This window comes from Pelophylax lessonae (assembly GCF_965119305.1).
Source record: "Pelophylax lessonae genome assembly, chromosome: 8".
NCBI classification, from domain to species: domain Eukaryota; kingdom Metazoa; phylum Chordata; class Amphibia; order Anura; family Ranidae; genus Pelophylax; species Pelophylax lessonae.
The window spans coordinates 268,437,395-268,463,435 of NC_138775.1; the positions used below are offsets into that span (position 1 = coordinate 268,437,395).

At 43.0% G+C, this 26,041-nt stretch overlaps 1 protein-coding gene across 4 annotated transcripts in view; it reads left to right on the forward strand.

Annotated features, from left to right (window-relative positions):
- Window positions 1-26,041, forward strand: part of NEGR1 (neuronal growth regulator 1) — an 846,722-nt gene that overhangs the window by 436,925 nt on the left and 383,756 nt on the right. For 2 of the 4 annotated variants that reach the window (XM_082264787.1, XM_082264789.1), the window contains exon 3: window positions 9,660-9,791. In XM_082264787.1, coding sequence (XP_082120913.1) covers window positions 9,660-9,791 — 132 coding nt within the window. The remainder of the gene's footprint in view (window positions 1-9,659; window positions 9,792-26,041) is intronic. The other 2 variants (XM_082264788.1, XM_082264790.1) reach the window with 1 other exon arrangement.

Genomic DNA, 26,041 nt, shown 5'->3' on the forward strand with positions numbered 1-26,041 from the left:
GCCCCCAAGGACATTTATTTATTGTATATCAAAAACGAAATCTACTTTATGGACTCACGCGACTTGGTACACAAAAAATAAGACCGCTTATGATCAAAATACAAAAATATTTTTATTTAATTAATCATATATTAATGACACAACAACACACATATTAAAAAAAAAACACGGCTTCACTTAAGTGATTGTAAACATACACTGTTTAGATTGATAATTAACCACTTCTGGACCGGAAGATTTTCCCCCTTAAAGCGGTGGTAAACCTAAAATAAAAAAATAAAAAAAACCCTGCAAGACAAAGGCATAATGAGCTAGTATGCATCGCATACTAGCTCATTATGAATTACTTACCTTAGAACGAAGCCCCGGCACGGACCCCCAAACACCGCTGCGGGCGCTGACATGATCCCACGGCGTCTCTTCCATGTTCGGCGGCTCCGGCGCTGTGATTGGCCGGAGCCGCGATGACGTCACATGCGTGCGGGAGTCATTTTCCGGCAAGCTCCCGGCAAGGGAAGCTGAAGGTCCGCTGGACCTTCAGAGCGCATGCGCCGCTCGCGTGCCGGTTTAGGAGATATTAATTGTACCTACAGGTAAGCCTTATTATAGGCTTACCTGTAGTTAAAAGGGAAAAAAAGCGATATACTACCGCTTTAATGACCAGGCCATATTTTGCGATTCGGCATTGCGTGAATTTAACTGACAATTGCATGGTCGTGTGACGCTGTACCTAAATAAAATTGATGTCCTATTTTTCCCACAAATAGAGCTTTCTTTTGGTGGTATTTGATCACCTCTGCGATTTTTATTTTTTTGCGCTATAAACAGAAAAAGAGCGACAATTCTTTAAAAAAAAAAGCAATATTTTTCACATTCTGCTATATAACATTCTCAAAAAAAAAAAAGTTAAAATCAAAATTTTTTAAAACTTTAGGCAAATTTGTTTTCTGCTACATATGTTTGGTAAAAAAAATCACAATAAGTGTATTTTGATTGGTTTGCGCAACATTTATTGTGTCTACAAACCACAGGAAAGATTTATGTCATTTTTATTGTTTTTTTTTTACTAGTAATGCGATCTGCGATTTTTTGCAGGGCTGCGACATTGCGGCGGACAGATCGGACCCCTAACTGACATTTTTGACACTTTTGGGGGGACCAGTGACATTACTACAGTAATCAGTGCTAAAAACATGCACTGTTACTGTACTAATGACACTGGCAGGGAAGGGGTTAACATTGTGGGTGATCAAGGGGTTAAATGTGAGCCTAGGGGAGTGATTCTAACTGTGGGGGGGGGGACATGTGATCCTATATAGAAGGATCACATGGGCTCTGTGATCATTCCAGGGAGAAGAACGGTCAGCTGTGTTTACAACAGCTGACCGTTCTTCTCTATCACCGGGAAGCGATCATGGGTGTCAGGCAGCAATCGGAGCCGCTTGCCTGCTGCCTCGGCTTCCCCGCTGCCGAATGGGGGCGGGAGCGTGCCACCTGCGGCGTGCGCTCGTCCCCTAGCTCCCTGCTTGCGTAGGGCTACGTCGGTCTGTGCAGGAGAGCCACATTGCTGCAGTAAATAGGCAGCGCCGGTCGGGAACCGGTTAAAAAAAACACGTCTTCTTAAGTGATTGTAAAACATACACTGTTTAGAGTGATATTACAGTAAACCTTTTTTGGTTTATTTATTATTACTATTTATTTATTTTATTTTATTACTTATTTTTTTATTTTATTTGTTATTTATTTATTTATTTCAACTAAAATAACAAACCTGTTAGGCCCCGTTCACATAGGGGCGACGCTACTTCGCACCGCGACCTCCGAGCGGCCGCCACGGACTTCATAACATTGAAGTGTATGGCGGTCGCCTCCTGGTCGCCCCAAAGAAGCTCCGGACCCTTTTTCTAAGTCGGAGCGACTTGTGTCGCTCCTATTAGAATGGGTCCGCAGCTTCCCTATGGGAGGCGACCTACGGCGACCTGTGAGGCGACCAGGTCGCCTCACAGGTCGCCTTAGTGTGAACGGGGGCTTATACTTACCTGCTCTGTGCAAAGGTTTTTTTTACACGGAAGCCCCTATCCTCCTTTTCTGGGGTCCCCCACCAGTGTTCCAGGCCCCTCCTCTTTGGCGAGTGCCCCCCAGGGGAAGTGGCTATTGACACAACCCGGGGTGACTTGGTCCCGCCCCCCACTCCCTCGACACAGAATTTGATTGACATTGGCTCCCGCTGCTAGCAATCGGCCCAATGAGGAGGGAGACAGCAGTGAGAGCCGTTGATCTGATACACATCACTGGATTGGATTGGCGCTCAGGTAAAAATAGGGGGGGGGCTGTTTTTTTTTTTCTTTACCTTAATGCACAGAATGCGGTTAAGGTAAAAAACCTTGGGGCTTTAAAACCACTTTAATTTACATCTAATATCTTTGTCCCTTTTATTTATGTACATATATGGATGATGGCATTCTAATTATTTTAATTTAAAAAAAAAAAATCAAACTACCTTTTTCCTAATGGATATACAGCTGTCACATGACCCAGCTCTCTCCCAGCCTGTCTGCAGGGAAACTTAAGCAGGAGGAGCTTCTAGCCTTCTGCTGCTGGTCACATACTCAAAAAAAAAAAAAAAAAAAAAAAGCCCTTGGAATTCCGGGTTAATAAAAAATTAATATCAATAAACTGTTTTAAATTGCCATAAAAATATATATTTGCAATGAAATGTTTTTTTTAATTTTTTTTGGCAATAACATGGTGTGGGCAGATTTCTGCCAGTCACAGGCTGTGTCATGCCCCTACTGCCTGTGTCGTAGAATAACAGGGAGGTAAAGCCTCCATTAACCACTTCAGCTCCGGAAGATTTACCCCCCTTCCTGACCAGACCATTTTTGTGATACGGCACTGCATTACTTTAACTGACAATTGCGCAGTCATGAGACACTACCCAAATAAAATGTATGTCCTTTTTATAACACAAATAGAGCTTTATTTTGGTGGTATTTGATCACCTCTGTGTTTTTCTTTTTTGTTTTGCGCTATGAACAAAAAAAAGACCTACAGATTTGAAAAATAAACAATAGTTTTAATTTCTGTTATAAAACATATCCAATAAAAAAATGTAAAAAATCGAATTTCTTCATCAATTTAGGCCAATAAACGTACAGTATATTGATTGGTTTCCGCAAAAGTTATAGCGTCTACAAACTATGGGATATGTTTATGGAATTTATTTTTACTAGTAATTTTGGCGATCAGTGACTAGAGGGGCTGTGATATTGTGGACGACAGTCTGACACTTACTGACATTTTTGACAGTTTTTGGGGACCAGTGGCATTAATACAGCGATCAGTGCTAAAAAATATGCACTGTCACTGTACTAATAAAACTGGCTTGGAAGGGATTGACATCAGTGGTGATCAAAGGGTTAATTGTGTGCCTAGCTAGTGTTTTAGTGTAGTGGGGGAGGTGCTTTTACTAGGGGAAGGCATGGATCCATGTCCCTGCTTTGCAGGAACACAGGATCCATGCATTCCTTACTGACAGAACAGCAAACTGCCTTATTTACATAGACTGTTATTCTGCCTGTGTACCGAATGATCAGCAGGTGCTGTCGGACATTAAGTCAGCGGGACCTGCTGATCGGCTCCTGCTGCTCTCGCGCTCACCACCCGGAAGTGTAGGATCACGTGCATATATACGTAATCCTGTGCAGTGCGGCCACCCTTTAGCGGTAAAACCGATATGGGGCGGTCAGCAACTGGTTAATCTACTTGTAATATCCTGCCCCCATTGTGTTTAACTGGTTAGTGGGCATGGAGGAGGAGGGAGGGAGTGAACTGTCATTTAACACTGTGTATACGCCCACATGTGTGACTCTATAGTCACATGGGCTGCTCAGATGTGATAGGGAGGAAATGCTCAGCATAGAAACTCACTGAAAACTGAGCATGTGCAGAGTTGCCACCACAGCTGCAAAATCCCTAGCTGAGTTGAGGACATGGACAGAAGGGGGAGACAGAGAGCAGCAGGATCAGCCAGGGTTTTGTAGAACACAGAAAACGAATCTCATAGTGACTGAGTGTGTATGAACAGCATGAATTACACCATTTATTGAGAGTTTTTTTTATGATGTAGATATAGTGGCACTAAACAAATCCCCTAATACAGACATATCCCACAATGCACCCCAACATTGTTCATTTTAAATGTTATTTGAATCTAAAGACAACTATTATGTATATTTTTCTTTAATGGCTTTCTATGCAATGGTGGGTCCAAGCATTAAGCACACAATATTATGGTGAAACTCTTATTAAACAGGTAAAATGGACAAATTCATATGCAGTTCCTTGGCACTGCTGACATCTTTGGGCGGCTGGCTGCTGCCGGGTCATAATTGCATTCATTGGCCAAGCAAGGATGACATCACTCCCGTGCATTCAATCAAATTTGGCAGCACCAAATTTGCACAGCGAGCTGCGTTTGCGTAGGTCACTTTTACAAGGGTGAACAGGCAGGTAAGTAACTTTAATGCAGAAAAGATAAAGCATGTGTCTTCTGCATTAGAATTCCTGCCTCTACACCCATTTTAGTTTTGGCCTAAAGTTCCTCTTTAATTTAGTAATGCCATTTCAAAAGAAGTTTTCAACATTTTTACAGAAGAAGAAAACAAGGTATAGCAATTTTGGCACCAATGTACAGTAACTATGGAGTATATTTACTAAAACTGGAGCACTCAGAACCTGGTTCAACTGGGCATGGTAGCTGTGACGGTACTCCTCGTCACTGGGAATGAAAGACAGACACTATATGTGGGGCCCTTGGAGTAATGTTATTTTGGATTCAAGTCCATGTCTCCCCAAGACAGTAAGACTCATAAGCAGATGCTAATATCATCAGCTCAACCACCTGTCTTCCAGATATTGTTGAATATGCTGATTTACTCATCTGCTATCTACTGTGGGTTCTGTGTTTACACTTATAATAATGTGTATTGTAATTCAGGAGCTCGAGCACGGCAATCAGCTAGCTAATTGGCTCAGGTTGATTGAAACATTGTCAGCTATTAGTTACTGGTGGAAAAGTAGAATACTGTTTGTGTTGGTTGTTCTTTAGATAATTACTTCAGGTAAATTTTTATTTCTGCACACAATTTCATCTGCATGATAATGTAATCAGGCAAATGACCAGGTGGGGTAATCTGATCGGGAGGGGGATGTCCATCCTGTAAATATTTGGTGTGAGTTGTTCAATAAAGATTCCAGTTCGCTACAAGCTATGTTCCGTCTAGTTTTGTATGGGGGCGGCTAGAATATCTGATACCTATGTTCAAGACTGGAGAAAGCTGTATACTGACGGAAGCCCACAAACACAGTGTGAGTCGCAGGTCCATTACAGTAGCCAATCAGCTTCTAACTTCAGCTTGTTCAATTAGGCTTTGGCAATTAAACCTGGAAGCTGATTGGTTTCTTTGCAGAGTTGCACCAAATTTTGCACTCTACAGTTTTAGTAAAAAACCCCCTATGTATATACCTTACCTGTGTGATCCCTGTGGAAGCTGGAAATCAGTGTAGTAGACACCACCATTTCACTTGCTTCTGGGTCCCCTGCCGAGTGGCTGTCCTGATCCATTGTGAACACAGGAGGTCGGCTGCTGGGCACAGGCGCCATTCAGATAATGCTTTGCATTTTCTCAGTGAATACAAATTCTATAATTGAGCAAAGTGAGACCATGATGTCATCGCCCCATCTCTTCACCTTGTCCAGTCAGAGAATGCTTTGTATTTATTGAGAAAATGCAAAGTGGTCTCTGAATAGCTCCTGTGCCCAGCGGCTGACCTCCTTTGTTCAGAATGCAGACGCTTGGCAGGGGATCCGGAATCAAGTGGAGATCACTGTCGTAGCGGGGCCTACTACATTGATTTCCAGCTTTTAGCGTATGCCAGGTGTGTCATATATCTACTGTAGTTACATTGGTCCAAGCTAGTCTATTCCCTGCATAAAGGTAAAAAAAACTTTCTAATACAGGTTTCCCCCCCTCCCTGTATTGATCCAACACTGTCCCGGCTGCATGTCTTCTCTCCTGTCTCCTCACTCTCACAGGCTTTGCTGAGATGGTGAGAGCCAGTGCCATGACAAGGTCATCTAGAGCCCAGGTAGTGTATTACCGTTAAAAAACTCTTTAATAAGTTTAGGTATAATACACAGGACATAAAAAGCAAAAAAAGTAGTAAACCGCCAGCTGAGTATGGAGCTCGTGAGTGGAGAGCGGTGAATACCGGCTTGTGTTCAACTCAGGCTCCTGTGACGTAAACGGCCTGCATTCCACCTTACGCGCGTTTCGTCAATTTGTTTGACGTCTTCAGAGGACTCTCACATGCTTTGCTGAGATGGTGAGAGCCAGTGACATGACAAGGTCATCTAGAGCCCAGGGCGAACCTGCCAAATTGCACCCCCCCCCCCCCAAGATGTATGGGCATTATGTATCGGCAAAAATCCCACCCCCCTAAAATAAATAAATAAATGAATTGCACCCTAATCTGCATGCTCATCCTCTAAGCACCCAACTCAAATCCTCTTTTCCCAAATGCCCCCAGCACAACCCCCCCCCCCCCCGAAAAAAAAAATCATCCCTCTCCTAGCACAAATCCTCTACCCCTCATATTTCCGCTCCAAGCACAAATCTTCTCTCCCTACTTCAAATCCCCCCCTTGCAGCTAAATTCACCTCCCCCATCCTAGCACAAATACCCCCCACAAATTTCCCCTCCTAGCACAAAATCCCCCCAATAATCCCTACTAGCACAAATCCACATCCCAAAAAAATATTTCCACTCTACCATAATATTTTATAGCACAAACCTCTCAAATCCCCCCTTCCAGCACAAATCCTCCTCCCCCAATCCCCCATCCTAGCATAAATTGTAGCACAAGCCCCCCCCCCCCCCCACACATACACACACATTTCTCCTCCTAGCACAAATACCCCCCAATCATCCCTACTAGTGCAATCCCCTGCCCCCCCAAAAAAAAAATATTCTACCATATTAGAGAGGAATGTAGCCACAATAAATGGGGCCAGCTATAGCGTTTGCTGTAGGTAAACTATTGCTGGATAATTGCTTAGCCAATGCAGATAGTTTCAGTTATATTATATGGTAGGCTTTAAATCATAAATGGTGCAGTAAACCTTGGTAAGGTGCTTGGTGCTAGTTTCAAAAACGATATGTGATGAGATATGTATATTCAAGTTAATCAACGCAAGGAATAATAAATAAGAATAACCTCGGGATGCTGTTTAAAATAAGTAGTGTGCCACAGAAATATGCAAATCTAAATAAATAAATAAATAAATGCAGTGCAATATAAATACAATCAATATATCAAAAAGGGAAAAGGTGATGGAAGGTGCAGTCTCTGTAGTGATTCAATCAAAAGATGCTCAAAATTGATGCAAAATAGTTCATAAATAGCAGTTCATGGGTGACTTTGGTGCAAAATTGCTAATTATTCTTCAGTGCAGTGTGGATATAAAGTGCAGGTGCCCTGTGTGGGATCCTCCAATGATCCACTGCTGGTACTTGGTGTCACCGTGAGGATTGACTCACTCACCAGATGAGTCAATCCTGTGAGTGTAGGATATTACACTCACCAGATGATGTGGATCTAATATACCTTATGATATTAAGACCTAATAGCGCTTGTTTGGCCTCCTGGACCAGAGTGGGTACCGCTGGACCTTGTGGTGCCACAGGGCTCCGGATTGCCCTCTCCTGGATGTTCTCCTTCCGCGGATTCTGGTCAGGGTATAAGGAATAAAAATGCTCCAGATAGAGTATTACCATTAAAAAACTCTTTAATAAGTTTAGGTATAATACACAGGACATAAAAAATAAAAAAAAGTAGTAAACCGCCAGCTGAGTATGGAGCTTGTGAGTGGAGAGCGGTGAATACCGGCTTGTGTTCCACTCAGGCTCCCGTGACATAAACGGCCTGCGTTCCACCTTACGCGCGTTTCGTCAATTTGTTTGACGTCTTCAGAGGACTATCACAGGCTTTGCTGAGATGGTGAGAGACAGTGACATGACAAGGTCATCTAGAGCCCAGGGCGAACCTGTCAAATTGCACCCCCCCCCCCCAAGATGTATGGGCATTATGTATCAGCAAAAATCCCCCCCCCCAAAAAAAAATAAATAAATAAATGAATTGCACCCTAATCTGCATGCTCATCCTCTAAGCACTCAACTCAAATCCTCTTTTCCCAAATGCCCCCCAGCACAGTCCCCCCCCCCCCCAAAAAGAAAAAAAAAATCATCCCTCTCCTAGTACAAATTCTCTACCCCTCATATTTCCGCTCCAAGCACAAATCTTCTCTCCCCACTTCAAATCCCCCCTTCCAGCAAAATTCACCTCCCCCCTCCTAGCACAACCCCCCCCCCCACAAATTCCCCCTCCTAGCACAAATACCCCCCAATAATCCCTACTAGCACAAATCCACCTCCCAAAAAATATTCCCACTCTACCATATTATTTTATAGCACAAACCCCCCAAATCCCCCCTTCCAGCACAAATTCTCCTCCACCAATCCCCCACCCTAGCACAAATCCTAGCACAAGCCCCCCCCCCCCCACACGCACACACACATTTCTCCTACTAGCACAAATACCCCCCAATCATCCCTACTAGTGCAATCCCCTGCCCCCCTAAAAAAAAAAAAAAAAATAATAATTCTACCATATTACTTTTGAAGCACAAACCCCCCAAATCCCCCCTCCTAGCACAAACCTCTTCCCATCCCCTTTCCAACACAACCCCCCCCCCCCAAATCACCACTCCTAGCCCTAAATGTGCCCTCCTAGAACAATTCTTACCCCCTGTCGTCCCCTAAACTCCCCTTCTCAACACAAATCCATGCCCCCCACCTCACATGATACCACAATGCCCAGGACAGCAGCCCCCCTGCCCACCCCTTGTCCCAGCCCTAGTGGGAGCCATTGGCTCCTGCTGCTGTCAGTCAAATCATATTAGGAGGGAGCAGAGGTGGGGCCAGGACACACTGAGTGTGTCTATGAACACACACAGCCCAACTGAAGAGTGAGCCTGCACTTTTGCCCCGAGAGCAATTGGCTTGCTATGAGGGCAAACACAAAAGAGGAAGAGCTGAGAGCGCGGGCGGGGGACCCTGGAGGAGGTGGGTGGTAAGTGGCTACTCTGCGCAATACCATAGCACAAAGCTGGTAAGTATAAATCTCTTCTTTTTTTAATTTTAATTTAAAAAGGTAAGGCTTTGCAATCACTTTAGGAGTCTTCATTAGCAGAGGAGCTTTTAGGCAACAAAGTTGCTTTAAGCAGATATGGTCCACTGCTGTCACTATCCAGAAATCCATTCTGTAAAAAGTCATGTAGCCATCCATGGAGTGAATGTAGAAAGGAAGTGGCTGCTAAGGGACTAGTAGGGATCAGCAGCATTGAGAGGAAACAAAGGTTGGAAACAAGGTGAACTGAAATGTTTAATTTTAAAAAAACTTTTAAAAAATGGCAATGGTTTTTGGTACATAAGACTTTTGGTATGCTAAATGTCAGTTAGCATTTACATCTACTTTACTGTTTTGTTGATGACCCCATGTAATAAATGTTTAACTTGTTTTATTTTATTGCATTGCAGTTTCTCCAAAGATCTTCGACATCTCCCCCAGTATGATTGTCAATGAAGGAACAAATGTATCGCTTACGTGTTTGGCATCGGGAAAACCAGAACCATCAATATCATGGAGACATATCTCCCCATCAGGTAGGGGTATGCAAAATATTTTTTTACCTATCTATTTTTTTTTTTTTTTTAAACTTATAGCTGAGATTTTTGTAGCATCAATAATACGATGGCCCCTCTTATAGTGTAGCTCCTAATGTACCCATCAGAATCTTACACTATGCAGCTTGGTATGGAAAAGATTTCAGAGACGGCTGCAGGCAGGAATCCAGCCTAAATTCAATGATCAGATGTTGAACAGATCTCCAGTTGCATTACACTGTCTGTCATGACCCCATGGAAACTGATAATATATACTAGCGATCGACCAATATAGTTTTTTCACTGCAGATAACGATATTTTGGTCATCGAGTATCGGTATCGGCCGATATGGGCCGATATTTTCGTACATTTAAAGATTTTTTTTTTGTTTTAACTTGACAGGTACTCTTGTGGAGGACCGCAAAACCCCTCCTCTGCACTTAAAAGCATTCAAAACGTCAAGTTTGGCTGTTTTGAATGCTGTCATTTTTTTTAATCTGGAGCCGAGTACACGGAAGTGATGTCATGACATCACTTACGGGTTTTTACATGGAGACCCGATCAGAGCCGAATACGGCTCTGAGCGGGTCTTCGGCGGCCGTGCCGGCTGGTTGTGGAAGGTGGCGGGAGGGGGGAACGTCCCCTCCCACTCCTCGTAATGACAGCCGAGCGGATTCTCAGCTGCATCGGTTTTCATTACAAGACAGCCAACTGTCGGCTATGGATTCCGGTACCGGTGTGATGCCTCTAGCTGCAGGGATCACTCCAGGTACAAGCACTTTCCGAAATATCGGCAATATCGGTAACCTTGGTGGCCGATTCTGATATATCAGGGAAACTGCATATCGGCCCTCGATATATCAGCTTTGCCGATAATCGGTCGATCCCTAATATATATACTGTAGAATTTAAATCCTCTGTCAATTAATAATTGTGTCTAAATATTGCAGACCTCCCATAGAAGGTCATTTGCGAAAAAAAGGAAAGAATAGTGGATACTGAAGTGTTAGTGCATGTGTGTGAATCTTTTATTATCCATCATTGTTATACTTTGATCCACAATTGGACTTGTTGCTATGGCACCATGACATCAAAAGCTCTTAAAAGGGAAGTCACAGAGTCTTGCAGAAGAGAAGGATGGCGCTCAGGTGTGCACTTGTAATAGAAAAATACAAATATGACCTCAGAGAAAGGTCTTTGTGATGGGCCTCAAAAGTTTAATGAACTCATACAATAAAAAATATTAAATTAAGATACTTTCAAACCGGACTCTGGAGCCTCTGGATATCCTAGGGAGCCGTGGGAATCCCTGGTGGTAATCATGGGACTCGCAATGACATCAGGTGACTCATATAGAAAAAGATGCTCCCTGATGGAAGGCTGGAACTTCCGATGGTAGTGACTCGCACGGTTCTGTGTGCGGCCGCTACACTGAACCGGGGCCAATGCGTAGTTGAAAGCCGAGTCCTAAGTGCGGACCGGAAGTGACGCCTGGATGACGTCACCGGATGCCGCTGGGATCCACGGAGGCCAGGCTGGGCGGATGAAGTATCACAAATGCTTCTGAAGAGCTTCTGGTTGCCACAACTACATGCTTCGCTGTATATAGCTTTGTCAAGTTGTGGCAACTGGCAACCGGAAGCCTTAAGAAGCCTATAGTGTGGGCGGGGATATATCAATCAACCAATTAGGATCTTTTTGAAAAAACTATAAGAAGGAAAAGTAAAACAAGGAAAAATTAAAAAACACGGATTCCCAAGGCATCCCATAAATGTAAGAGATCCAATAAGCTCCATGGCTATACAAATAACGAATGATAAAAGGTCATTAACACATCATATCTTTAAATTAAGATCATAAATATATATGAAGCACATAAAAATGGCTAACAAGCCTATATGTAACATTACACATCAATAAATAAATACCATATATAATACGCATATGCTTAAAAACCTACATCTAAAATCTATAGATACTCATATGTAAAGACTCTATTGTTTATATTACATTATATTATGCAAATGCATATAAACATTATATCTATACATAAATGTTAAAAATTTTAAATATAAATATAGAGCAAGAAGGTCATGATAAATTGGACATGATATTGCATGTATGACTGGCGCTTGAACTTTGTGGAATAACAGAGTCTTGCAAGAGAAGACCTCACTATTTAAGAATGTTGCTCATAAGCGGGGACCAGAGGAGCCAGAGTCACGAGGCCATTATCACTTAGTATTTAAAGTGACTGTACTAATGTTTCCAAGAAAAGGTCTACCTGTAAAAGAAGAGTTTACATACTTACCTTTCCTGCCACCTATGGCACTATGTAATGCTCTATTGCTAAGAAATGGTTCTCTCAAGTTTCTTACAGATTCCTCCTTCTGACTTCCACCCATTATGGATACAACTGTAGCTCTACCCCATAGGAGCTTCCAAGTGATTCTTTTCCTTTAGAGCCGGTTCACACTGAGGCGATCCGACTTTGGGGGGCGACCTGTGAAGTCGCGTGCACCGCTGTGCACCGCGACTTCGGTGCGACTTGCAGAGACTTCACATAATGGAAGTCTATGCAAGTCGCTCCCAGGTCTCCCCAAAGTAGTACAGGACCCTTTTTCTAAGTCGGAGCGACTTGTGTCGCTCCTATTAGAACGGGTCCTGTACTACTCAATTGACCGCGACCTACCGCGGCTTGTCAGGCTGACAAGTCGCCTGACAAGTCGCGCTAGTCTGAATGGGCTCTTAAAACTGCCCTGACCTTGCAGACACCTCAACCATTCTGAGACTTTATGTTCAGACATGAGTTTGTCAGACACAGTTTAAAAAACCTGCCACAAACAGTACTTATCACGATGTAAGGGCATAAACATTGATTTCAAACAACACTATTGTATTGCATAATTTAGAGTAGTTCAAGTTGACAATAAAATCAACAAATCAATTTATAGCAACGTAAAGTCAGATAATATTCATGACAATAACCCAGGGGGAGAGTAACATAGACTGTAGCCGTATTCTCTGAAGGTGCAGGGGTTGTTTGAAGGAAACCCGCCACCTATGCAGTGAGGCTCCACATAGCTACAGGTATAAGGCTGACTGTATATAATAGGGCAATAATATTGTTACAGTGGCAAGAAGGATATATATATATATATATATATATATATATATACAGTAATATCACAAAAGTAAGTACACACCTCATATTTTTGTAAATATTTTATTATATCTTTTCATGTGACAACACGGAAGAAATGACACTTTGCAATATAAAGTAGTGAATGCTACAGCTTGTATAACTGTAAATTTGCTGTCCCCTCAAAATAACTCAACACACAGCCATTAATGTCTATATCGCTGGCAACAAAAGTGAGTACAACCCAAATTGGGCCCATTTAGCCATTTTCCCTCCCCGGTGTCATGTGACTCGTTAGTGTTACAAGGTCTCAGGTGTGAATGGGGAGCAGGTGTGGTAGATCTGGTGTTATCGCTCCCACTATTATACTGGTCAACATGGCACCTCATGGCAAAGAACTCGGAGGATCTGAAAAAAAGAATTGTTGCTCTACATAAAGATGGCCTAGGCTATAAGAAGATTGCCAAGACCCTGAAACTGAGCTGCAGCACAGTGGCCAAGACCATACAGCGGTTTAACAGGACAGGTTCCACTCAGAACAGGCCTCGCCATGGTCGACCAAAGAAGTTGAGTGCACGTGCTCAGCGCCATATCCAGAGGTTGTCTTTGGGAAATAGACATATAAGTGCTGCCAGCATTGCTTCAGAGATTGAATTGGTGGGGGGGGGGGGGTCAGCCTGTCAGTGCTCAGACCATGTGCCGCACACTGCATCAAATTGGTCTACATGGCTGTCGTTCTGGAAGGAAGTCTCTTCTAAAGATGATGCATAAGAAAGCCTGCAAACAATTTGCTGAAGACAAGCAGACTGGATTACTGGAACCATGTCCTTTGGTCTTATGAGACCAAGATAAACTTATTTGGTTAAGATGGTGTTAAGCGTGTGTGGCAGGCAAACAGGTGAGGAGTACAAAGACAAATGTGTCTTGCCTACAGTCAAGTATGGTGGTGGGAGTGTCATGGTCTGGGGCTGCATGAGTGCTGCCGGCACTGGGGAGCTACAGTTCATTGAGGGAACCATGAATGCCAACATGTACTGTGACATACTGAAGCAGAGCATGATCCCCTCCCTTTCGGAGACTGGGCTGCAGGGCAGTATTCCAACATGATAACGACCCCAAACACACCTCCAAAATGACCACTACCTTGCTAAAGAAGCTGAGGGTAAAGGTGATGGTCTGGCCAAGCATGTCTCCAGATCTAAACTCTATTGAGCATCTGTGGGGCATCTTCAAACGGAAGGTGGAGGAGCGCAAGGTCTCTAACATCCACCAGCTCCGTGATGTCGTTCCCTTCCAATTTTCGTATCATGTGTACGGGCCTTAAAGGTGTCCGCTAGCAGTGTCCATGTATGAGAAGCAGAGATAACGAGGGAGGGTAAAGATGTCTGCTAACAGTGTACTGGTGAATGGAAACAGAGTAAGAGCTGGGCAGACTGCCCTATTACCTATCCTGATTGCAGGTAGGATTTTCAGGTAGTCCTTTTTTCAAGATAATATCTAGGTTTAAAAAGACATTTGGTGCACACAAAGTGGATTTATATCTTTTCTGGCTGTTAAGGAATATATTAGAATCAAAGTTTCTTCTGTTAGGAGTTCAGCTTTAACTTTTAATTCTAGACTTCAAAGCACTTAAACCAACTTTAATATCACTTTTTTTCCACTTCTGTCAATTATTTGTGACTGCGTTGTTTATAAATGAACTTTTCAGACGTAAATGTTAAACCTGCCCATTCTGAGCAATGTACAAAACCCATAATTTGCACACTTCTGACTCGTTATTCTAAAAGGCTGGAAATAAAAAAAAAAAGAATGTTCATTTTGCTGGAGGTAGAGATTATAGCACTACAGTACAAATGGTTTAATAACTCTTTGTGATTGTATTATAGATTCTAGACGCAGACCTGACTTTAACATCTCAAAGGAGGAGAAAGCTCTTTTGAAAAGATTTAGCTGAGCAACTTTAAAAAAATATCTTTACTGTAATTTCCTTAAGAAGTTAAATATGAATGTCATTATGTTTAAAGTAGTTTTGGAAATAAGTTTGCAAAATACATTCAAAGGTTTTGGGGTTATTAAAGGGTAATTGTCATCCAGAGACAGGCAGGAGGGGGACCTTTCTTTGAAAATGTTGCTTGTGGAATCTCAAGTGCTAAGGAGGGGGTTCTACTTTAAGGCCCTAATCACACTTAGGCGTTTCAGCAATGGGTGGTAAGACGTGCATGCTTCTGCCATGCTCCGGCTCTATATGTGGTGTGTTGTGGTGCCATCCATAGGAAATGGCACTTAAGGGCCGGTTCACATCAGCAGCTCCTTTTGTGTGCATCAGAATGAAAGTGATACTAATGCACCAATTGCGACGCATCCCACAGTTACTTTTTTTTTAAACAAACTTTATTGAAATGTCACACAATGACATTCCATTTAAGTTCCCATGACCACAGTTCAGTACGAGGCAGTGGATTGCATTTCTCTGTGCTGAAAAAAATGTATGCATGCCGTAATTTTTTCAGCGCACGCAAACTTGGCTTGTCTTGTGGTGGAACTCCTTGGAATAGCCACTCAATGCAGTCCTACCGCACCTGATGTGAATGGGCCCTCAGTGTACTCTGCATTAAAGAGCAATGCATGGTGCATTACAGCACACCAAAATGCACATACGATACCTTATGGTATAAACTTGTGTATAAAACTTTGTTTTGGATGTTTTATTTATCACGTGCATCTGCTGTTGTGGACACCCAAACTTGCACTGTTATTTGTTAAGTTGAGTGCTGATCATCACCCAACACAGATATTTTTTGTATCTTGATGCACATTTATCCACAGCATATACTGTATACAGGTTACTGTATAATAAACCCGGCACACACCCCAGAGGTGTGAGTGACACTCCATATAGTGTCAATTCCACCTCTGACTTGTGACACATATTAATTTAGCGCACCTGATTTTTTTATACACAAGTTTATCCCCTATTGGTTCTAAGGTAGCAGCTTTATTTTGATCACAGATCCTGCGCACAATTTTCCATACACATACCTTATGGTATACTATATTGTTAAAAAAGAATTATGCCTTTTTGAGTCGGTTGTGGTGTGTTGGTAGCTAATGCATATTGAATAGGCCGCCTTAGTGCAATACAAGTTAACACGCGACATAATGCGTGCTAATTAATGTGCGTTAAAGCACTGTAAGAGATCATAAAAGTGTATATAGTTCCTTAAAGTGGTTCTAAAAGTTCAAGGTTTTTTCCTTAATGCATTGTATGCATTAAGGTAAAAAATCACCAGGGTGCAGCTCCTCCCAGCCCCCCCCCCTTCCTTAGCCCCATCTCGATCCAGCGATGTGCAAGAAAGCAGGGGCTCTCCCAGGTCTCTCACTCCTCTTTGGCTCACACAGCAACAGGAGCAATCAATCACAGCCAGTGAGCCAATGAGGAGAGAGCGGGGGGGGGGGGCTGAGCCATGCTTGTGCGAATGGACACACAGAGCAAGCCTTCTCAAGTGCCCCAGGGCAAGAGGCTTGCTATGGGAGCACTCGGCAGGTGTGAGGAGCTAGGACCGCCCACGGGGGACTCAAAAAGAAAAGGATTGGGGCTGCTCTGTGCAAAATCATTACACAAAGCAGGTAAGTGTAACATGTTTTTTTATTTTTTATTTTTTTAATTACTTTAGAACCAATTTTACCAATTGAGTCCCCTGTACCATTTTATAATGGTGCAGGGATAGTGGCTAGTCATCTCAGAGCCACCCAATACCAGTGGTTTCTGTGGCTCCAGTGGGTATTATTATTATCATAATACAGGATTTATAGCGCCAACAGTTTGCACAGCGCTTTACAAAATGGGGAGAAAGAGTACAGTTGCAATTCAAATCAATACAAGAGGGAGCAGAGGGCCCTGCTCATTAGAGCTTACAATCTAAAAGGAAGGGTCAAGTAATATAAAAGATAATAATTGTGGGGGATGAGCTGATGGAGAAAGTAAAAGTTCAGTTTATTCATTAGGGATGGGATAGGACTCTCTCAAGAGATGAGTTTTCAAGGATGGCCTAAAGGTGGACAGAGTAGGAGATAGTCGGACAGATTGAGGTAGCAGGTTCCAGAGGATGGGAGAGGCTCTGGAGAAATCCTGGAGATGAGCATGGGAAGAGCAAAGAGAATAGTTTAGTAGTTGGCATTTTGCAACAAGGTTGATGATGTAACTGGGCAGAGTTGTAAATGGCTTTATACTGTATGTTGTTGTTAGTATTTTGAATTATTTTTTGTTGGGTGATCGGAAGCCAGTGGAGGGATTGGCAGAGAGAGGGAGTGGATGCTGAAAAGTTTATACGGCAGATGAGTCTGGCAGCAGCATTCATGATAGACTGAAGAGGTTAGTCTATTTATCTATGTAAAGATGCTAGAACTGCCAGCTATCAGTAATAACCAGGGTCCAGTGCTATGACCGGAGAGCTAAAGTGGTGTTTTTACCATTCCCCTGTCCCCCTGAAAATAAAAACCCTTAAGCCTTTAGTATTACTTTACATAGACACCTAAAATCAAATGTCTGGTCCTTTTTATTGAGACAGCAAAAGGAAGTCGGAAGTGAGATTATAATGAGAGTATAAAGCTAGCTATTCAATATAAATGTGTAGCACCCCCCTGGGTCATCTAAAGGCGATATGGCACCTCCAGAGACAGGTAGCGAGAAACCATTTACCCCAGGGCTGAGTCCATGGCTATAATGGGGAGTTTTGAACAGAAATTGGGTGCCAGTCACTTTTGGTCTTTTTAAAGCTTTAATGTTGAACTTGGAAAGAAGGTAGTAGAAGAGAGGGTTAGGGGTCTTAGATACCGTGGCAGACCACTTACAGACTCCTCGGATCCAGAACAAAGTACAACCTCAAAGTGTCAGAACCTTTAAGCTGACCTGGCAACATTGCGAGCATGTTTTTCGGTTCTGGTGCATTCTCCAAACGAGTCACCAGGCCCTTCTGAGAGACCAGCCTTCATCCTGGCGCTCTCCAGCAAGGGTCCTCCCCTGGGTCTTCTCACCTTGGCTTGGCTTCTTCCACACCAGGCAAGGCAGCCTCAGGACCACTTTAGCATTAGTAGACCCCATACAGGCTTCTGGGCCTACACACAGAGCTCCCTTCAGCAGCAGCTCCTCAGGCCTCAGCCTGAGGCAAGAGAGCAAGCACATGGCCAATATATATATATATATATATATATATATATATATATACCCACTTCCAGAATGCACCAGTGGATATGTACCTGCTACCTGGCTGGCTGGAAGAAATATAAATATTCATAACTCAGTCTAGTTGTATAATCTCATACTATGGCCCTTAGGTACCAGTGACACCTACTGGCGACAGTGAGAAATGCACAAGCCAATTGAGCTTAAGGAAGGCCAGGTATAAACTATGCAATCGGCCCAGCCAAAAACAAAATTTATCCCAGGATCTTGGCATCACTGGACCTACTGTTGAAATTTTGATCTCTTTTAATAGCCCAGGTTATACTTGGACGGTGCAGGGGCTGCAATGTTGTTGCAGAATTGCCTTGAAGTTTGGTTTGAAAAATACTTACAGCCCATAATACCGCTGTATTAGGGCATTTGATATGTCAACACTCACCACTGGTTTTAACCCCTAAAAGCCTGCAGCAACACTCTAAAACCATGTGCACTGCACATGGTTGCAAGGGGGATGTGGCAGGGCACCATTTACTTGAGTGGCTTGCTTTTGGTGGGCCAAACAAAATTTTGGAATAATGTTTGCTGCGATACAAAGCAGGATGACCACGCCGTGTGTATTTCCCAAAACGGCTGCCTGTATAGCTTGGGGGAGGTGCAGAAAAAACACACGTCAACTACTTGTTTTTACCACCTACCAGCTGGATGTGTTAACTAAGCCCTAAAGAGTTGACTCCATCTTGTTCTTAATCATCAATTTTTAGTTAGTCTTGCCGCTTTATTGATTTGCCCTTTATTGCAGAGAACTTTGGAAGCTGGAAGTTGTTTTTCTCAATGAAGTTGTTTGTTTTAGTGATGGCTGAACATCCCGAGGACTATTATTCTTTGTTTGATAAGCTCTACAGATCAGATCTAGAGACAACATTGCAGACAAAGACACTTATCAAATAAGCTTTTTGGAGAATGTGAGATGTACGACCAACAAGATTTAAAAGGTGTAAAAAAAAAGCTATCAAGTTTTTTTAACCAATGGAAAAAAATATATATATATAGATAGATAGACAGATAGAAAGACAGATTATTTTTTTCTGTGTTCATCAATTTTATTTATGTATTTATGTGTAATTTAATATATAATTACCAAATGCTTTAATAATTCTAAAGTGTGCAGAGGATTGCAGTTGCCCCCTCTTGGTCTTTCCCCCAAATTTTTTTTAGTCTTGTATAGGGTGGGGAAGGATAAGAACCCCAGTCAGGTTTAAAGGATAAGCCCACCCTAACACTAAAATCCCTGCATTTATAGATCTCCAAGATCGAACACTAACCTATCTAGCCATGTAAAGAAGAAATCAGTATACTTACCTCTCTTGAAGCTGATCCGACCTTATGCCACACTGATCTGTCATCGGTGGCTTCATTGTGGAGGCGGGCGCAGAGGACACAGCCGACAACGAAAGCCCCATAGTAAGTCTATGGGTGACGTCCTTTCCCATTCATTTCACAGCCATTGTCGGCCGTGTCCTCTGCAGAGCTTCCGCTGCTGGAGATTGGGTCGGATCAGCATAAAAAAAGGTAAGTATACTGATTTCTTCTTTACAGGGCTAGATAGGTTAGTGCTAGATCATGGAGATGTATACATGCAGGCATTTTAGTTTTAAGGTGGACCTTTAAACCTGAATAGGATTCTTTTCCTTTTACACCCTATCCACGACTAAAAAAAATTTGGGGGAAAGACCAAGGGTGGGCAACTGCAATACTCTGCCCACTTGAATGAACGAGTTTGGGGTGGAGGAACTTGACTGGCCTGCACAAAGTCCTTAACTCAACCCGATAGAACACCTATAGGATGAATTAGAGCGAAGACTGTGAGTCAGGCCTCCTCGTCCACATCAGTGCCTGACCTCACAAACGCGCTTCTGGAACAATGGTCAGACATTCGGATAGACAGCCATAAACCTTGTGGACAGCTTTCCCAGAAGAGTTGAAGCTGTTATAGCTGCAAAGGGAGGGCCAACTCAATTTTGAACCTCTACGGACTAAGACTGGGATGCCATTAAAGCTCATTAAAGCTCATGTGCACGTAAAGGCAGGCTATATAATAGGGTCTGAAAAAGAGACACAAATTGTGAAAATTGTGGCATTCGCTTACACTAGCTGTTTGTGGAAAAGTGTGCTCTCAATAGAAAAATGCTACTTACATTGGCGGTCAGTGGAGAACCCCTTTAAATTGGTGGTCAGTGTAAAAGTGACCCCTTGCATTGGTTGTCGGTGTAAAAATGCCTCTTATATTTGTGGTTAATGTAGAAGTGGCCCTGTACATTGGATGTTGGTGAGGAATGCACCCTTAGAATGCTAGTCAGTAGAGAAAAGTCCCTTTACATTAGTAGTCAGTGGATAAAATCCCCTTTACATTGGTGATTAGTGGAGAAACGTCCCGTTATATTGGTGGTCAGTGTACAGAAAACCCTTTACTTTGGTAGGTGGTAGAGAAACGCACCTTTACACTGGTGGTCAGTAGATAAAAGTCCCTTTACATTGGTGATTAGTGAAAAAAGAAAAATCCTTTACATTGGTGATTGGTGCAGAAGTGACCTTTTTGGGATGACATTGGATGTCAGTGGGGATTGGTGGTCAATGGAGAAGAGCCTCTTTTACATTGGTGGTCAGTGGAGAAAAGCCCTTTTACATTAGCGATTGGTGTGACCCCTCACTTTTGATGCTAGCGAAGAAGTGGCCCTTACCCTACATAAGATGAAAGTGGGGAATGCACTCTTACATTAGTAGTCAGTTGAGAAAAATTCATTTACATTGGTGATTGGTGAAGAAAAGACCCTTTACATTGATGACCAGTGGAGAAAAGCCTCCTTAATTGGTGATCAGTGTAGAAGTTACCCCTCACATTGGATGCCAGTGAATAATTTCCCCCTTACATTGGTGGTCGTTGTAGGTGGGAGATCAATCTGCTCAAGGAACTCCGAGCAACCTCTGGAACAGCCTTTTTCAACCAGGGTGCCCAGGCACCCTGGGGCGCCTTGAAGTTTCTTCAGGGGTGCCTTGGCAAAATGCCTAAAAATTGCCCACAAATTGTATACAAGCCGGCATGTGGATGAAGCCTGCCTTTTAGTTACACAAAGCCACATGTTTTCATTGTGTACCAATACAACCTTCTAGCTGCCGGCATCCTAACGACCAATGGCATCATCAGTTGATAAGGAGGATGTCATTCGCCAGCATAGCATCCTTGTTTGACCCTCCCCTGCCCCTCTCCATCACCATTGGGTTCACATTGGAGTGATGGAGAAAATCTAAGGGAGAAGAGAAATCGTGGAATACTTGTCAGTACCAGTTTGCAAAAGTGTATTTGCTTTGGAAAAATAAATCACCTCTAACGTTGGGTGTCCTACTTGTGTGGATGTTGCTGCATTATGTGAAACTATTAGAATAGTTTTTACATTTTAGAATGGGGTGTCTCGAGAAAGTCCATAATTTTTAAAAGGTGCATTTACTGAATAAAGGTTGATAAAGGCTGCTCTGGAATAACACCCTGGTCCCATGCAACCCTGGTGGAGAAAGCCTGTTCTAGGTCGTATCATTAATATTGCCACCTCTGTGTTCTTTACCATTCCCATTTACCCTTCTAAACACAACATTTGGGCTGCTAATTAGTCTCTGACTCCCGGCCTGGCTGTCTGAAATTCAGCACTACAGGCATCCTGCGTCGGAGAATTAAGATTGTTTGTGTCCCAGTTTTGGTTTCGTACAGCAAAGCCTCTGTTTCCACCTTTCATAACCCAGAAAGCCTCCTGAGTATTCATTTTGTTTTCTTATACAGAGGCTGTCTGGGTTGTCCACATTGTTGCAGCAATGCTGTAAACCATCAGGGACTTACTACACTAATGAATCATCACAACGCTGTCAAACTGACCATATATTAGTACAATATATCATCCAAGGGCATTGGACGTAGCTCTCTGGTCTGAGAGGTACAAGTCCTGGAGAAGATTCAATTCAATTAACCACTTAAGCCCCGGAAGATTTTACCCCCTTCCTGACCAGGGCCTATTTTGCGATTCGGCACTGCGTGACTTTAACGGACAATTGCGCGGTCGTGCGACGCTGTACCTAAACGAATTTGATGTCCTTTTTTTCCCACAAACAGAGCTTTCTTTTGGTGGTATTTGATAACCTGTGCGATTTTTTGATCATGCGCTATAAACAAATAAAGAGCGTCAATTTTGCAAAAATAACAATATTTTTCTCATTCTTTTTATATGAAATTCCCCCCCCAAAAAAAATGTAAAAATCAAAATGTTTTAACATTTTCTGGCAATTTGTTTTATGCTACATATGTTTGGTAAAAAAAATCGCAAAGAGCGTATTTTGATTGGTTTGCGCAAAAGTTATTGCGTTTACTAACAAAGGGAAAGATTTTTGTAATTTTTGTTGTTTTTTTTAACGCGTAATGTCGGCGACCTGTGATTTTTTTTGCGGGACTGCGACATTGGGGGGGACAGATCGGACCCTTGACTGACCTTTTTGACACTTTTGGGGTTACCAGTGACATTTCTACAGTAATCAGTGCTATACATATGCACTGTTACTGTAAAATGACACTGGTAGTGAAGGGGTTAACTTTTTTTGAGAGGGAGGGGTGGTGTGTGTCCCTAGGGCCGTGATTCTAACTGTGATTGGCTGTGGCTTGAGCTGTAGGAACAGTGATCAACGGTCCTACATAGTAGAACTGTATGATCACTGTTTCTACACAGGGGAGAATGACAGGCGACTTGTTTACATTAGCCGCCTGCCTTTCTCCCTCTCCACCGTCGATCACCGAGTGACCGGCAGACATCAGGTCCGCCGGTCACAAGCGCGGGGGGATCCGTGACCGCGCGGGAGCGGGAGCGCGACTCCGGCGGTGCGCGCTCGCTCCCCAGAGCCTCACAGGCTAGTGACGTATCCATATGTCACTTTGCCTGTGAGGGGCTGACCGCCGCAGTATATGTACTTGCGGCGGTCGGCAAGTGGTTAAACAACAAAAGTCATCAGTGATGCAATGGCACAATGAACCTAAGTGTACCAGGATGAAACAAGTTTTTTAGGTGTAATTATAGAGTGTTTAATGTATGTATACATTTAGGTTATTTTTATACCATTATTCATTCCATTCATTTTATACCATTAGCCTTAAAGTAAATCTAAGTGCATCAGGATGGATTGATTTTTTTTTTTTTTTTTTTTAGAAGTAACTCTAGTGTGTCTTCAGTGTAAATACATCTAGTTTATTTTAAGAACACTCACCTTAAAGTGGTTGTAAACCAGTGGCAGCTGGTGCTCCATCAGTCGGGGGGGGGGGCGTGGCGGCCGTCAGACGGACCACCCCCAATCACTCCAGCCCGCACCACCATACCCCCCCCCCCCCTCCGTGCCAGTTTGCTTACCTTGCTGACTGGGACTGGCAGGCAGTGGCGGTGGCGGCTTCCCCCTCAGTCTCTATGTTTCCTCTCGGCGGCCGTTTCCTCACTCCTTCTTGGCCAATAGGAAGCTTTCTCCTTTCGGCCAGTTGGGAAACAGATTTCAGGACCCGCTTCCTGATTAGCCGGGAGGAGAATCAGTGCAGCAATAGGGAATATTCATTCACTATTGTCAGACACCTGGGTGAGCTCAGGGCGCAGTGCTCTGCACCCTGAGCCCACCCTTTTTTGAAGCCTATTAGAGCCTCTGGCTGTAATCAGGTACTTAAAAAAAAAAAGAAAACCCCATTGGAATCCATGCGTACGGCGCCCTGCATGTAGATTAGGGGGGCGGACGCATGGATGGGGGTGGGGGGCGCCCCTGCTCCCCTAATGGACGGGCCACCACTGTTGTAAACCCTTGCATATATATATATGAAAATACTGTGCTTAGCTACAACTATTTATAAAATAACTATAAGAAAAGCAGCTGACACAAAATCTTGAATGTTGCAAAAGATCAAATGACAATAAAGGAGCAGGTGCAGCGCTAATCAGTTTCTCAAAAGACTAAAAACATATATAGACAGCGCTAACAGGTAAAAAAAATATATATACAGTATATATATATACGTGCTATAAAAATTTATAAGTGCTATAAAAAATTAATATACTGTGGCAAAAAGTGCATTCATAATCACTAGATATAAATTGATAAAGTGCAATAATTAAGTGTCCATAGTATGACCATATAAAGTGCAAATTAATTTATTAAAGCGGAGTTTCGGGCACAAAATCGATGTTTTTTTTTTGTGCCCGTCCGCTAGTTCTGGATAACCTGAAAAGGAATTGGATAGTTAGGTTTTTTTTTTTTTAAAACTCACCTTGTAATCGTAGATCGTAAATACTCACCTCAGGGTACTTCCTCCCTCGGAGCCGCGGCTCACCCCGTCACTTCCTGCCTCGCGATGATTCCTGGGAGCTGAACGTCATAGCTTCCAGGAATCAATGCGACGGCACCGGCCCCGACCGTCATTTCCGGGCGACGCCGCATTCCCCTGCTAAACAGCTTCTGGGCATGCCCAGAAGCTGTTTAGGAATGTGGCGCCGCACCGGAAGTGACGAGAGGGGCCGGTGCGGCGCATTCTGGGAGAAGAAGACGCGGAAGAAGACGCAGAAGAGGACCGCGCCGGCTTCAGCTGCCCACAAGAGAGATGGAAACGCTGTGGAAGAAATTTTATAAGTAAGTATTTCTTCTAAAAGGTAAGTGCGAACCGGGACAGATCAGAGGCTAGCCATTGTGGAATGTGCTAGCCCTGACTGTCCCGGGGGTATGCTTATTGAAAAATGACCTCTATGCCCGGAACTCCGCTTTAAAGTGCAGTCCAAAAGATGGTTTCTTCCAAAGAAGCTAAAGTGCCAGAAAGGTGCTCAAATCCATAAAAATGCCCAAGTGCTCTTCAGGAAAAAAGGACCCCCAATGGGGATGCACTCACCAGATTTAGAATATAAATAAGCCTTAGGCATATATGATGTTCCTTAGTCGGATAACAGGATAAATGCAGCCACCCAAGCATATGAGATATCCCTTGAACGGATGGATGGATGGCATACACCTCTTAGAATGGCTCCTTAATTATTCATCTCCTTTGTATAGTTTTGAATAGACCAGGGATACCTAACATTCCTGTCAAGGACATGTGGCCTTGTTAACCCTTCTATCCACCTCCTGCTGTTAACTGGCTCCTGTGTACTCCCCCGCCCCCCCTCATCCACCACAGCTCTGCCGGGTTCCTCCCCTCTCCTCTCCCGCTGGCTGCTGCGGGAGATGCTTTTTTGGAATGGAGAGTGGGAAAGGGGGCAGTAATTTGTTTATTTATCGGCCCCTTGCTTGTCTTAATAGAGTCACTGACTCTGGTCATTCATAAATGCTTCAGTTTGTGAATGAACAGGAAGCTCTGTAAAAAACTATTCCTGTCCATTTATTAGTGCAGCTGAGGCAGCAGAGAAGGAGACTGAGGGCTGTGTCCTTAATCTCCTTTCTCTGTCTCAAAGGTGAAACATCAGAGGTCTGTTTAGACCCCTGATATTTCACCAAAGCTCCCTAACAAGGCTCCTAAAATTGTAAAAAATAATGAAAAAAATAAAATTGTAAATAAATAAATAAAATGGTAAAAAATAATAATAAAAAAAAAACAAAAATAAAAAACTACTGATACCAGTGAAAAAGCTAAAGATAGGCACACAAAGATATAACCATAATCTCATATGAATATGTGAAAAACATTATAAACACTACAAAACGCTACAATAAGGGTAAGAGTATTCTGGTAAAGAGCTAATGGAAACACTGAAATAAAAAACCTGATTTAATACTCAACCACCCAGTCAATACAAATATAGCGAATATAACCGACACTTACTGGGCTACAAAAAATGCAATCTTTTATAATCAAAAATCAGAAAAATACAGAACAAAGATAG